General features: G+C 40.2%; 2 protein-coding genes across 2 annotated transcripts; one reads left to right on the forward strand and one right to left on the reverse strand.

Moving 5' to 3' along the window:
- Positions 1-593: 593 nt before the first annotated feature.
- Positions 594-3,634, forward strand: agt (angiotensinogen). Its single transcript, XM_028603099.1, has 6 exons — positions 594-1,010; positions 1,144-1,510; positions 2,203-2,327; positions 2,481-2,635; positions 3,208-3,364; positions 3,458-3,634. Exons 1-6 carry the CDS (start codon positions 594-596, stop codon positions 3,632-3,634), a joined length of 1,398 nt encoding a protein of 465 aa, XP_028458900.1.
- A 1,247-nt stretch (positions 3,635-4,881) lies between these two features.
- Positions 4,882-13,681, reverse strand: cog2 (component of oligomeric golgi complex 2). Its single transcript, XM_028603100.1, has 18 exons — positions 13,479-13,681; positions 13,039-13,200; positions 12,605-12,670; positions 12,436-12,516; positions 12,033-12,136; positions 11,588-11,696; positions 11,141-11,320; positions 10,900-11,024; positions 10,483-10,609; positions 10,209-10,348; positions 9,244-9,305; positions 9,005-9,156; positions 8,682-8,867; positions 8,460-8,532; positions 7,896-8,038; positions 6,660-6,799; positions 6,250-6,433; positions 4,882-5,550 (listed from the first exon to the last, which is right to left on the reverse strand). The coding sequence occupies exons 1-18, from the start codon at positions 13,533-13,535 to the stop codon at positions 5,455-5,457; spliced, it is 2,187 nt and encodes a 728-aa protein (XP_028458901.1). The 5' UTR covers positions 13,536-13,681; the 3' UTR covers positions 4,882-5,454.
- Positions 13,682-14,078: the final 397 nt, after the last annotated feature.

Raw genomic sequence — 14,078 nt, forward strand, 5'->3', positions numbered from 1 at the left:
TTGGTTTTGTAACTTATATCTATTCATTTATTTTAGATGATGTGTTTATTTGTACTGTTATTACAGCATAAATTTGTCACAAGTATAATATTTTCCAATCACAGTGAACAGTTTTGTCTTAATATATGGAGACAATTTGGTTTGATCTGTGTCTCCAATCTGAAAGCTGCTTCAACAGAATCCAAATTAACAACAAACAATATCCAAATGAAACATCTGTCTTATTTGAGTCAGTGAACACATACAAATTCACACACAGACGCACGTAGATGCGTCTTCATTATATATGCGACTTCTGTTGCACAGGGTAATGCTTGCTCTCATTCACTGACCAGCAGGAGAGAGGACATACAAAGAGCAATCAATTCATCACTGACATGCTGCTCTATGTCCAATGTTCCTGCCAGCCAATCCTTTCAAGCCACACTAATAGGGATTTAGCATTCACAAGCCACCCAATATGTAGTGCTCACTAAGACTCAAGAGGCATGCTGATGGGTTGATACACTCAAGGTGATTCATTGTAAACTAAAATATATCTGTCTCCCTCCACAGAAGGAATTGTTTTAAGGTGACAACCAACACCAGGTAAAATGCAGATTCTGCGGTCACCTCTCGTAGCCCTCCTACTCTGCTGCTACCTCTCAGGAAGCCGAGCTAACCGCGTCTACGTCCACCCCTTCCATCTATTTGCTGCTGAGAATGTCAGCTGCGAGACCCTGCAGACCCAGACGTCCAAGCCTCTGAAGACGCTTCCCGTGGCCCCTCTTGATATTGAAGTCCTGACACCAGACAGTAGAGACCTGTCGAAAGTGGACGCACAGAGGCAGAATATCTCAGAGAGGACGGCAGTCCTGGCAGAGCTGTTGAACTCTCTGGGCCTGAGGATGTACCAGGCTGTCAGCAGCAAGCAGCACAGCACTAACACCCTCCTCTCTCCGGTCAACACCATAGGATCCCTCGTCACCTTCTACCTGGGGGCTTCCAAGAAGACAGCGAGCTCGTTCCAGGTCTTTGCTTTTGATTTTTTTTTCTCATTGTAGAGAAGAAAAAAAAAATCCTTTACTATTTTTGAATGAGAGAATGATCTTGTACATTAATTCAAAGAAGTTCATCTTTCCCTATTCACTTTTTTCCTTCCAGCTTCTACTGGGCCTGAGCAGTGACACCGACCGAGAGGACTGTGTGTCCTTAATGGACGGACACAAGGTTCTCAAGACCCTGCAGGGCATTAACTCTCTGGTGGACGACGGGCCGAAAGATGAAATCACCACCCAGGTCTGGACCTTCACTCGCCAGGACGCGCAACTGTCCGAGGACTTTGTTCAAGGCACACAGGACTTCTCCGACACATCGTTCATCCGCGGCGTGGACTTCTCCAGACCTCAAGAGGCCGAGCAGCTGCTGAACAGCTTTGTGGAGAAGACATCAGACGGGAGGGTGAAGGGCATCTTTAAAGATCTGAACTCCAGCAGCGACCTTCTGTTTGTTTCTTCCTTTAACTTCCAAGGTCAGTCTATTTCTCTATTTTGTTTAAACTTCTGTTAAATTGATTTTACAGAATACGCACATTGAGTTTCATAATTTAAAGTCAAAACTGACTTTGTATATTAGGACTGAGAATAGATACCATTAAATCTTTATCACAATGCCATCATCACAATGGTACCACTTATTATATTTGAATTAATTTCTCAGTACATTTACCATACAGCACGTTTTAACAAGTAGCCTACTAGTACAGGGGTACATTCTGAAATTTCTTTATGCATAATTCCTCAAATAATTATACTATAATAACAAATTAATGTAGTGATGGATTCTAAATATTTGAAATGTAGACCAGCATTGAAATGTTTTTCAATTACAAGGTTGTTGTTTAGCCTAAACAGGTGCAGCGTTGTACCTCTTTATATAGGCCTTTTTTTCTACCAAAAATGTTTTGCGCTGTTCAGGGGGTACAAATATTTCAAAGAGGGTACATTATTGAAAAAAAGTTTGAAAACCACTGCCACACAGTTATACGTGTGCCAGTCAAACACACTTAGATTAGTGCAGTTGACCTCAATGCTGATGTACCAAACTGAAATCAGTAATTTCAGAGAGAGAGAGAAAGAGAGACAGATAATAATGTTCAGAGTTCTGCCCACTACTGCCCCACTTTGTAGTACCTGATTTTGTTCTTTGGTTGTGTCTATTTAGGCAACTGGAGGACGGCTTTTCAACCAGAGAAGACCTCCTTGCAGGAGTTTCATGTGGATGAAACAACAACAGTAATGGCTCCACTGATGACCCACACGGGTCAGTACTACTACCTGAATGATAAGGTAAATCTTAGTTTAGGAAATGTTGTTTTTTTTATGCATATTTGTTGACTGATCTGTGTATTTCTGTTCACCACATATTTGCAGCTGTAAACTATGAAATGTACTCGGGTGAGGACGATCATCTGGGATATTTTCTCTTTTGTTACCATGAAGGTACGGCGGTGTACAGTTGTGAAGCTGTCTCTGAGCAAACGGTCCTACATGTTGGTGGTCCTGCCTCATGAAGGGACCAGCCTCCAGGATATTGAGTCTAAGCTCACTACGCGCACTGATGTCATGTCTGACTGGCACCAGAGCCTCCAGGAGGGGTGAGGATTGTGTAAATCCAGACCTACAGGAGTATCACCTCCGATGCTTGACATCCTTATATATATGCATAAAATTATATTAAAAAAAGAAATAGCATGATTAGCTCATTCTAAAATGTTAGGCCTATTTTGTGTAATTACAACTTATGGCAGAATACTTGTGTCTTAGTTACAATTGCAGTTTGTATTATTAATAAGTGATTAAACCTACATTCATCATATTAACACAACATATATCTATATTTACAAAAACGTTTTTGGGCTGTACTATTTTCCATCATTTTACCAAAACAAAACTGGAATTTTCATCACTTAAAAAAAAGATTTCCAGCAGTTCCAGGTTTTACAGTAAAAAACATTTTATTGGCTTTAAGTTAAAATACCTTATTAACAGTTTATCAGTCATAATAATAATAATAATAATGTCATCGTATCAATGTAGAGCAAATGGGGCTATAGGTATTAAGGGCAGAAAGAGTCAGTTACAGGCCCATTTCAGTTCAAATACTTTTCACTTTTCATTTTCATTTCACAAACTTCAAATCTGTCTCCCATTCTGTCCATCCACCCAGTCTGTTGGAGCTGTCCCTCCCAAAGTTCTCAATGTCTTCTGTGACTGATCTGCATGACCTGCTGACCAACATGGATCCAGAAATTGAGGCCAAGCTGTTGGGCTCCCAGGCTGAGTTCAGCCAACTCAGCAACATCAAACCCTTCACTATAGATAAGGTGAGCTAAATCAGTGTTGATCTTACCGTTTTATTTAAAAAACACTCACTTTATGTGTGCATCATTAACAGATCTCTCTCTGTGTCCTCTCAGGCGGTCAACAAGGTGTTGTTTGAGATGTCAGAGGAAGGAGCAGAACCTCAGGACATGATCCAGGAAGAGGGCGTCCCTGTGAAACTGTCAATCAACCGTCCGTTCTTCTTTTCTGTCATAGAGGGAGATTTTAACGCCATCCTCATGTTGGGCAAGATCACAAATCCTACACTGTAAAGTTATATAGTACTTAAAAATTCATTTAGATTATGATTATTAGTTTTCTAGCAGAAATAATGCCCACATACATTTCATGAGGAATGAATAACAACCCGGCTCAAGAAGGATCTATCAATATTCGACAGTGTTATATTTCACCACAGAGCGGACTGGCGATCCCTGTGTATTTATGAAAAGCGGTTACTTTAAGATGTTTTCAAGCAGCCTGTTAAAAATCATAATTTGTTTTATTTCTGTAAAATGTATTATAGCAGAGTGCTGTACAGTATTTTTCAGTAGAGTAGGTACAGTAGCTAATACGTTGTATATTGTAACTAAGAGTCTATTTTTGTTTTATTATTGATGTCATTGTTTTCCATCAGGGTTTCAGATAAAGTCATTAACATTTCAATGCTTCAGTTGAGTATTAATATTTTATTATCACCGCCTAATACAATTTAGTGTATACTGAATGTTGAGTAGATATAAAGAGCTATGCATTACCTGTTACAACACCCTATGTCTGTATTTTAACAATGGAGCCATCTGAAATCATAAAATTTGTAACAAAGCTATTATGTCGGATTGCAAATGTGGTCATTGTAGTAGCAACATTCTATTACATCTAAAACACATGAAAAAGATGAATTCATGTGTAAAATAACAGGGAAATAGGCATATTAGTTTTACTGAATGGTGACAGGACAGCAGCTCTTTTTGTCATGCCCGAAAAATCTAAAACCAGTTATTTAAGGCCAAATTTTCAGTTTTCAAACACCCCAGTTTGACTTTGATTTAGAAATATTTGTGGTTCATCGATATGTAGCATTTATCGTTAGTCCTGAGGGGAAAAAAAATGTATGCAGTGCAAATTGACCTTCATATTAAAACACCAAAAATCAACACCGTATTCAAAGTTCTTTATTGTATTCCCAAGTTAATTATGTTAATTATATTATACAACTTTGATTTTAACAAAAAATGTACATGTTACACACTAACAGACTTCTTTATTTGAGATGAATCCTTTACCAAATATCCAAAATTAGATGAATATTGGGTAACACTTTACTTGAAGTTTTTTACATAAGAGTGGCATGACACTGTCATTGAACACATGACACTATCATGACACAGTCATTGAACACATGACACTATAATGACACAGTCATTGAACACATGACACCGTCATGACAGTCATGACACATGAACCCTAACTTGTCATGAGAAAACCGAATGACACTTACTAAAAGAAGCGTTATGTCATAAACGTTTATGACACGTTCATGACAATGTCATGTCACTCTTATGTAGATACCTTCAAGTAAAGTGTAACCAAATATTGTTTGATTGACATTGTTTCTTCTCAACTTAGATTTGAGACGCTTGTTTTACAACATTTAGCCCAATGTATAATGACCAACGCAATCATTTTCTGCATATCACCAGCATCAATCATTTTGTGAAAAACTTTTCATGAACATAGTACAATGCAGTCCCTTTTATTCACCCCCGAACCAATGGTGATCCAGGCTCACCTACAGACAGTAGTTTGCAACAACAATTTACAGTTCAGATCAGACGCAACTCTGGCAGGTTCCTGTCGTTGAAATGTTTGTGCACTGTGACTTTAAAGTCTGCCTTAGATGGAGATGTTTTTGTACAAAGGAATTTCAGTAGTGTCAGTTCTTGTTACATTCTTCGTGGTCTGATCATCATAAACTGTTACCAGACCATGACTTTGGCCCGGACTGGTACACATGTGTTTTATTCCTTCACAAGTCCTCAGGCAAAGCAGCATGTTAATAGGTTTCACTTACTATGGAGTCAACTTTTTACTAGGTGTGTTCAGCGAGCTCTCGGGCCTCTCTTACCAGGTCCATCAGAGTGGAGAACATGGAGATGTCACTGGGCTGAAGACCCATCTTCTGGATCTGAGACACGCAGAGCAGTGTAAGAGAGAATCAGCAAAAGCATTTCAGACACTGACATTTGTAACAGAACTTAGTAGCAGTTAGTAACTTCAGCAACATTTGTCTACAGTATATCTATAGAATATATATATTAGGGCTGCACGATATGACCTAAAATCAAAATCACGATTAATTGCATATTTTACCTCGATAATGATACATGAACAATAATTAATCACGTTGTTCTAAATCCAAAAAAAATTTCCAGACGGACACTGCGTTTGTTTTGGGCACAGGTTGCCCAGTTGACTCGGACTCAGTGTTTGAGTTATCCTCCATTATGCTTTCCATGCGGCAGACTGGTCCGGGCCAAGTGGTGGCCTTGACCAACTGCCACTTTGCTCGTTTGAAAGCCATGATGTCTCTCTCTCATGGGTGGGCCAAATTCTCTGGGCGGGCAAAGCAGAGAAATGGGAGGTAACCTTGCTCCTTATGACCTCATAAGGAGCAAGATTCCAGATCGGCCCATCTGAGCTTTACTGTTCTCAAAGGCAGAGCAGGATACCCAGGGCTTGGTTTACATCTATCGCCATTTGTTAGCACTGGGGGACCATAGGCAGGCTGGAGGAACTCATATTAATGTTAAAAAAAACTCATAAAGTGCCATGGGACCTTTAATTACGTCTCCACACGTGTCTGCCCTCGTCAAACGTAACCTACCTGTTCCCCCAGGTATTCCACATCCAGTGCCAGTTGCAGTCGGATCTTGCCGTCGTCTGTAGGTCCACCGTTTGCTCCCGCTGTGGTAGTTGTGCTCGCACCTTTTCTGGCTTGTTTTAATCGCTTCAGACTCTCCTCCATCTTTCTCACTGAGCTCAGCACCTCTGAGATGGTCTCATAGTACCTGGACACAAGAAAGGTGGAAAATGAAAGTGGGAAACACAAACTTTGTCAGTTGCCACTGGAAAGATTTATAAAAGAAATACTATTTTCAGAAAGAAATAGTATTTCAATTATATCAAAAGGAAAAGCTTAGCTCGGTAAACATCAGAGGCACAGGCAATACTTTCTATTCTTCAACACTGGTACTGTATCTGGGTCTATTTATGTTTGCAGGTGTGTTAGCTCACCTCTGTGTGCAGTCAGACAGTGCAACTCGCAGCCACTCTTGTGCTGTAATGGGGGTGACCAGCCCCGTAGAGTCGGTCAGTAACTGATGTAACGGGCGTAAGGCATTGTCCATGTAGGCGGACGCACGCACTGGCAGATCCTGTTCAGGGAGGAAGTAAAATGTTTTACGAATAGCGAGGTTTTATTTTACAAACACGTTTGTAGTAAAGCTACACATTTCAATTTTTGCTTGTGTTAAGGATTGCTGAATTTGAAGCACTTTGTTCATGTTGAGGATTGGGAGAGGTGGTTGATATCCTGAACAACCCTTTCTGTGAAAACAGCTCCACCACTTATATTCCTGCCTATTAAACTATCATCATAAAACTGTATTTTGGGCTACATTTTTTTAGTTGTCAGTAATATCGAAATTGTGTAAACTGTGAATTGTGCAGCTCTATTAGGCAAGAAAACATGAATAAAGAATCAGAGTCACTATCAGCAGATATTTTGTATTATATATTTAGTATTATAGGTAATGTAAGGACTTAGATGACATTCAGGGGCAATACAACTTGATTGGGACATCCTTTTAAATGGTTATCAGTGCATCTCTGTGCTGTATGCTGTCAGTGTTTTCCCTGTGAGTGAGCAAGTGAGTGGAGGAATGAATAAAAGAATGAGCATGTTTGACAGAAAAATTAGCACAAGTTTAACAAACTGGAAAGTAAGTCCAGTAAGTGGGATAAGTCATTATGTCAAACCTGCCATTCCCAAGGTCAATTATGAACATTTGGATACATTTTAAATTAATATTTATTAAAATAAAAATGTATAAATAAATAATTTAAGCTCAATGATGTGCTTCACGTACAAGAAATCTCTTAAAGGCGTGCCTAGCCTTATAATGAAACATTATTTAGTTCATTAGTATTCCATGTTAGAGCTAATAATAATGTTAAAATCAAATGCCATTCATGTATTCACATGCATAATGACTCAGAGTTCCAGTTTCATTAAAATCATGCCAGTCAATGCATTTCAAAACGTCACATTCTGACCTTTAATTATGGTATTTCCAGCAGTAAAAAAAAATGGATATGCCACAACTGAGTTCCAAGTGCATTAGCCCTCCAGGTTTTGTCTAAATCACACCAACAGTGCTCCCAATGTTCCCTCCAAGATATGTTATGAGAGAATATGATATGATGACATACAAGAAACACGTAAGCATGCATGTTTGCAGCTTCACTGACCTTATTAGTCCTGCGGTAGAGTCGTGGAACCTCGGAGGCACTCTTCAGGAAGCGGCAACTGCGTTCAGTCAGATGCTGGGTCATCCTGGTGTTCAGAGTGGGAATGCTACTTGACAGACAAGTCTTGGAGTCTGTTAGAGCATCTGACATAGAAGAGAGCACGAGTAAATGCAAAAGTACACACACAGTACTAAAGCCCTGGTGCTTAACCCGGGGACAGTGAGCAAGGAAAGCCAAGAGTCAGGGACTGATTATATTAAGTGACTGAGATGTTGTCTTTGAAGATGCCATGCTCAAAAGCCTGTTGGGGATTGGATGACATGTTCTTCATAAAAAATAAGACCACATCAGATAAAGTGCAGTAATTCTACTAATAAAAAAAACTAATATTACAGTTTCTATTCAGAGAAACATCCAGGTGTTATATACTAGTTTAATAAAAATTTCCTGCACATTTTTTTTCCTCATTTCCTGAGAAAACACTGCAGAGTAAAGAGTCTAAAACACTGCAAAAGGAAGAGAAAAGCTTAAATGTCTTCCATGTGCAATGTGTGGGTAGCTTACCTTCCACAATAGCAAAGTTTTTGAATCCGATGGCTTCTAACCGCTGTCTGACCATCTCTGACACCTCTGATATCTAAGAAAAAGACGAACAAGGGTCCAGTGTGGAAACAATAAAGTGGAAAACTATTATGAAATTCTCAAAAAGAGACACTTTGTATGATGTAAAAGACCCCATTAAGTCTACAATATATATGTACGTTTTTCCTTTGTGTATGTGTGTACCTGCTCCTGAAGCTTTTGAATGTCAGCTGCGATGTAGACCAGCTGTTTGGTGGACAGGGAGGCTGGACTCCCACTCTCACTGCCGCCCTCATCCACTGACGTTCGGCTGGAAGTGGAGGAGGCTGAGCTCGGCAGAGGCCTGGTTGGCTCTTTAATCACCTCAGGGGTTGGACTCTTTGTCAACACCTGCGCGGACACGAATCAAGATGAGGAATGAGAGAAAGCAACAGCAACATGCCTATTCATTTGCATTCTGCTCTGTTGGAATTACTGCTCTTAAACAGAAAATCATTATAGTCCTCCTCTGGTATATTTAAATGTACCTCGTCAAGAAACTTGGCATATCGTGCGTAGAGCTGCAGCGTAAGCTTCCAGAAGCGATGGGCCAGAGGTGACAGGTAGACTTTGTCTGACCAACATCTCATTAGGCAGGACCACAACACCTCAGATACCTGCAGGTGGTATGCACTGCCAGCTGGGCATGAGCAGACACAGATACACAGTTAATGCAGGTAAAGTATTAGGTACACACTGGCGTTCATGATAAAGAATAATATACTACCTGGTGCTGCCTCTAGTCCATCACTGATGGCGTTCTCTAGACTTCCGGCTATTTCCTTGTACCTAGAAAAACAAGGAGGGAAAAAACAAGCAATGTGTGGTCAGCTTATTTCTTGCATCAGCTCTGATGTACTTGACGTAAAACACCACTGTATGCGTTGGAAATTGTGGACTTTCCAGAAAAGCTGAACTGTGATCCTGATCATTACAGTGTGTGCGTGTTTGTGGGGGCGGGAGGAGGTTGACAAACACTGGACAACTTCTCTACGGTTTCAAACGGATCAATGGCCATTCAGTCAAGGTCCAGTGTCATGTTTATGGGCTATGTTTAGTAATACGCTGACACACATCCTCAGCTAACATTTTGTTTCTTGTCATCATCGTGAATGAAACTCACACCCATAAGCAATTTTAGGGGGTGTAGGGGGAGGGGGATTTCCAACTATCTGACAAGCGCTTCCAAAAAAGCATACTGCCAGCTCTTCCTGTCTCAGCCAAGAAATAGTATACATAAGCCCGGAAAACCACAGACTGTTGTTTCGCAATTCAGTCCTTTGGACAGAGCCAGGCTAGGTGTCTCCCTCTGTTACCAGTCGTCATGCTGAGCTAAGCTAAGCCTCTCCGGGCTCCAGCTTCATATTAAACAAACAGACATGAGAGTGGCATCGATCTTCTCATATAACATTCATCTGAAAGCAAATAAGGGTGTTTACAAAAATATCAAACTATTCCCTAAAAGAAATGCGTTTATGTAATTTCAAGAAATGAGTATAAGAAATTAACATTAGCTTACTTTTTTCAAAAGGATACATAGCATTTTTCTAACATGATTAAGGGTGAAGCCTACAGTTTATAAAACAATGATTTACTCTAGAAAGAGACATGGGGCCCTCCCGTGTACTGTACATAGTGTAATCTATAGGCTGTTAGTATGTAGAGTATAGATTCTATTGAGGTAATATGCACCGTAGCTGAAAGTAGACAGGCAGGTTCCATTTGTTGTGGAAGCTGGTATATGATGGATGTACTCTCAGTCTCTTCACACTGGCCTGCGAGCTGCACTGACGCTCAAACCTTCGCACAAACTCCATACTTGCGCTGTAACGCTAGAAAAGAAGATAAAGAGTCAACAGAAAAAACACACAGGTGAAACTACTCAATCTCACACTGAATTATGCGACACAAAACTTTTACTAACAGCAAAAACATACGCACAGCAACTGTGTCAATCTGGCTGTACCTCATAGAATATGTCAGGGTTTCCAGGGTTGAAGAGGTAGGCCAACCTCTCCTCGATCCCTTTGATTATCTCTGGCCACACAGAGTTCACCAGAAAATCATAACCTGGCACAGCGTCAGCTTTGTCACTAAGGAGAGAGGAAAGAGAGTATATTAAAATTATGTTATGATATCATCTACTTTGGTCTCTACTCAGCCAGTGATTCATTCATGTGCACAATCTAGGAGTTGTAGTCGTTAAAATGTTCAAATATGTTGAGTACATGATGCATGGTAATTATATGAAAGCAAAATAAATAAATATCAATAGTGTGTGGTCAATGTGCTAAATGCAACAGCTCCAACAGATGAAAGCAGACAAGTGTTGCTTTATCTATGCATGCTTTGAATGAATTTGCCTCCATGATCACATTAATACCTGGATATGGCTCCTCCAGTCACCTCTCTAAGCAGTCTACAGTGATGAGGAACAAACTCCAACAGTCTAGAGTACATCAACTGGAGACCATTCGGACTGGACTTCACCACCTCTGCTACTATTACCTAAAAGAAGGTAAGAAGAGGAGAGCATATTCTGTTAAGTTATCATTTAATGTGTTAAAAAAAAGCAGCAATTCACTTGGATCGAGGGTCTAGCAAAACATGCGTGGTAGGTTTACCTGGTCCATGTATGGCTTGACGAGCACCTGTCCTACCAGGGCCTCAGCATCTCGAGTCTTGTCTATGGTGGCATACGTCCTCAGGCAGTGACGCACCATGTCCACATTGGATGTTTGCAGCCCCTCAATCAGCACGCCCTCCAGAGATTGCTGCAGCATGGAGGTGATCCCTGCGATACGCTGCCAGATGACACAAAAAAGTATCAGAAAATATTCCAACAGAGTATATTCCAGCAAACACACAGACCAAGTAAATCAATGTGAAATCTAGGATCAAATATTTAGAGATATTTAGGACTGCACAGAAGCTGATTATCTTTGTCAATTAATTACAGGACAGATGGATTTACAGAAGAGCAGCCAGACACACAAACTTTAACTTTAACACATTAACTGAGTGATTATTAATTCATCAGCTGTCTGACTGATTGAGCCGTTAACACTCACAGGTCTGACTTTGTCCAGTAGGGGCATGCCTTTGCTCTGTACAGCATGGAACTGCAGCTGGTTGAATTCTGTAGCAATCCTCTCCAGGATCTGACCTGCTAACAAGGGACTGTACATATACAGACAGACATGAAGTCAGACACAAAAAGCTGAATACTACATCCCTGCAGAATCAAGCTCAAACTATTTGAACCTCTGGTATGCTCAAGATTACAAAACACAAATATAGCTTTTAACGCTACAGCTTTAAAATAAAGATAGATACACAAATTTATAACCAGGACATTTTCTATCTTATCTAATCTGTCTATTGATAGACATCCTATTTGTGATACCTGGTTAGGCAGAATGTTGAAATGCAAATATTGAAACTGCCATTACTTGGTAAACAAACTGCCCACATTCAAGTTATCTATCAAGTGAAGCCAGCATGTCAGTTTCCCACCTGCTGATTTCCAGAGAGCTGGATTCCTTGGAGCTCTGTGAGTGGAGGATCTTCTCAATCTTCTCCACTGAACTCACCACCTGAATCAGCCTCAATACACACACCTGACGGATGGGACAATAAAAGGGAAGATGATAATTAATTGACATCGTCCCACAGTATCTACTATTGCACATTCTCTTCTACATTAAAAATTGGAAAACTAGGAATTGCTATAAAATAATTACAAAATAAATTATAAATCATCTGTATTGCTTGTTGAAACATCATTTATGTTCACAATTTGGCATGGGCATGCCATACTTGACTATCACTGAGCATTGTAAATGTGATCATATATTTAATTAATGATGAATACTAAATATGATCAAATTATGAAGTCAGACAAGACGAAGAGCCAAACCTTTTTTTTCTGCAGATCTTCCTGTTTGGTTAGCTGGTTGTCTATTGCCTGAATCACCTCACTCACACAGGACCGCAGACTCTGCAACAGATAAGAGTCAGACACATGCATGAACACTCTGTAGCAGTACTTAATCAGAGCTTACAGCATACCTAATCAGAACACATACCATAACCTCCTCTCGTAACTGTCCCAATGGCACAGACAGCTGATTGAGGGCTTTGTCCATCCCCACCTAAGACGAGTGAGCAGAGGTCTGACATTAGAATCGGTCTACTCTCACACCTAACAGTACTGAACTTTTGAGGCTGAAAATACACTACAATACCAATATATCTGTGATTATATCAACTAAAAGCAAGGACTTGCCGATTCAGAGGTCAGGTTCCAGAGCATATAAGAATATATTTTAGTTGATATTCATCAAGACAGTTTACATTAAAAGGTCAAGATTGCCTTTTGGACATTATAAGAGAATATTTCTCAATAAACCACTGATTTCTAGATGCCCTCCCTGTCTCCTTTGGACTACAAGCTGTTGGGAGTGCTACTGGCTGTTGGTTGTCCAGTCCACAATGCACAAACACATTAATAACAACTGACCAGGTTGGTGGAGAGGTTAACAAAGTCGGCATAGTCCTTGTTGATGAGCTCCACCATGGCCGTTTTCAGCAGCTTGTAGTAGAGCTCCAGGTCCTCCCTCATCTCCTCCAGCTGGACCTGCTTCCGACACCCCGACACAAACTGGTCAACGTCAAAGTCATCCTGTAAGAAAGAGAGACAACCGACAGCAACATCAGTCAGACCAGAGGGACACAGTCATACACACTTATATAGCAGCAGCCATGCATACAATGACACCCAGTGTTACTAACAAAAAATCGAGAGAGAAAATCGACTTAGCTACAAACTGACTGACCAAAAAGACAAAAACGTCATACAGAATTAAGAAACAGGAGCCTCCAGTCGTAGTAGCTAATGCTAGCTAGTTTAACAGCATATAAGCTATCGTTAGCGCGTTAACAAACTTAACGGATTCTTACCTTCATAAAAACATCCTTGTCGAAGCACAGAGAATCTGGTCCCTTTGGTAGATTCATGTTGGATTATAAAACACAGCTACAACATACAAATGTAGAAGCGTCCAGCCAAAGTATGGGGCCAGCTAGCTGCTGCAACCAAGCTTCCGCAAACATGGCAAGCGCACCGACGAGGAAGAAGAGTGAGGAGGACCAGTACAGTAAGACTACAGCCATGCTGCAGCGCCCTCTAGAGGCAAGAAGAGGTCAATATAATGTATTGAAACAACCGTCTTTGAAAATGCACCGCAGTTATACGTCTAATAAACTTCCAATTGCATGAGACTCCTTTAACCCTTGTGTTGTCCTCTGTCTGTTTTGCCTGTTCTTAAAGCATAAAGTATAAATTATCACCCAATTATGTGTTACATCTTCTTAGCCATCTTCATTCCAAATAATTACCACTAACACTTATTTATGGAATTCATAGTCAATAAACCTCATACCTCGTACCTAAACCATATTAAATTATACCTAATTTTCGATTAAAAAAACCCAGAAAGTATGAATTATTTTGACTAATAGTTAGGATCAGAGAAACCTATGTTGATAGATAATCAGCCT

Source organism: Perca flavescens, chromosome 17, assembly GCF_004354835.1.
Source record: "Perca flavescens isolate YP-PL-M2 chromosome 17, PFLA_1.0, whole genome shotgun sequence".
Classification (NCBI taxonomy): domain Eukaryota; kingdom Metazoa; phylum Chordata; class Actinopteri; order Perciformes; family Percidae; genus Perca; species Perca flavescens.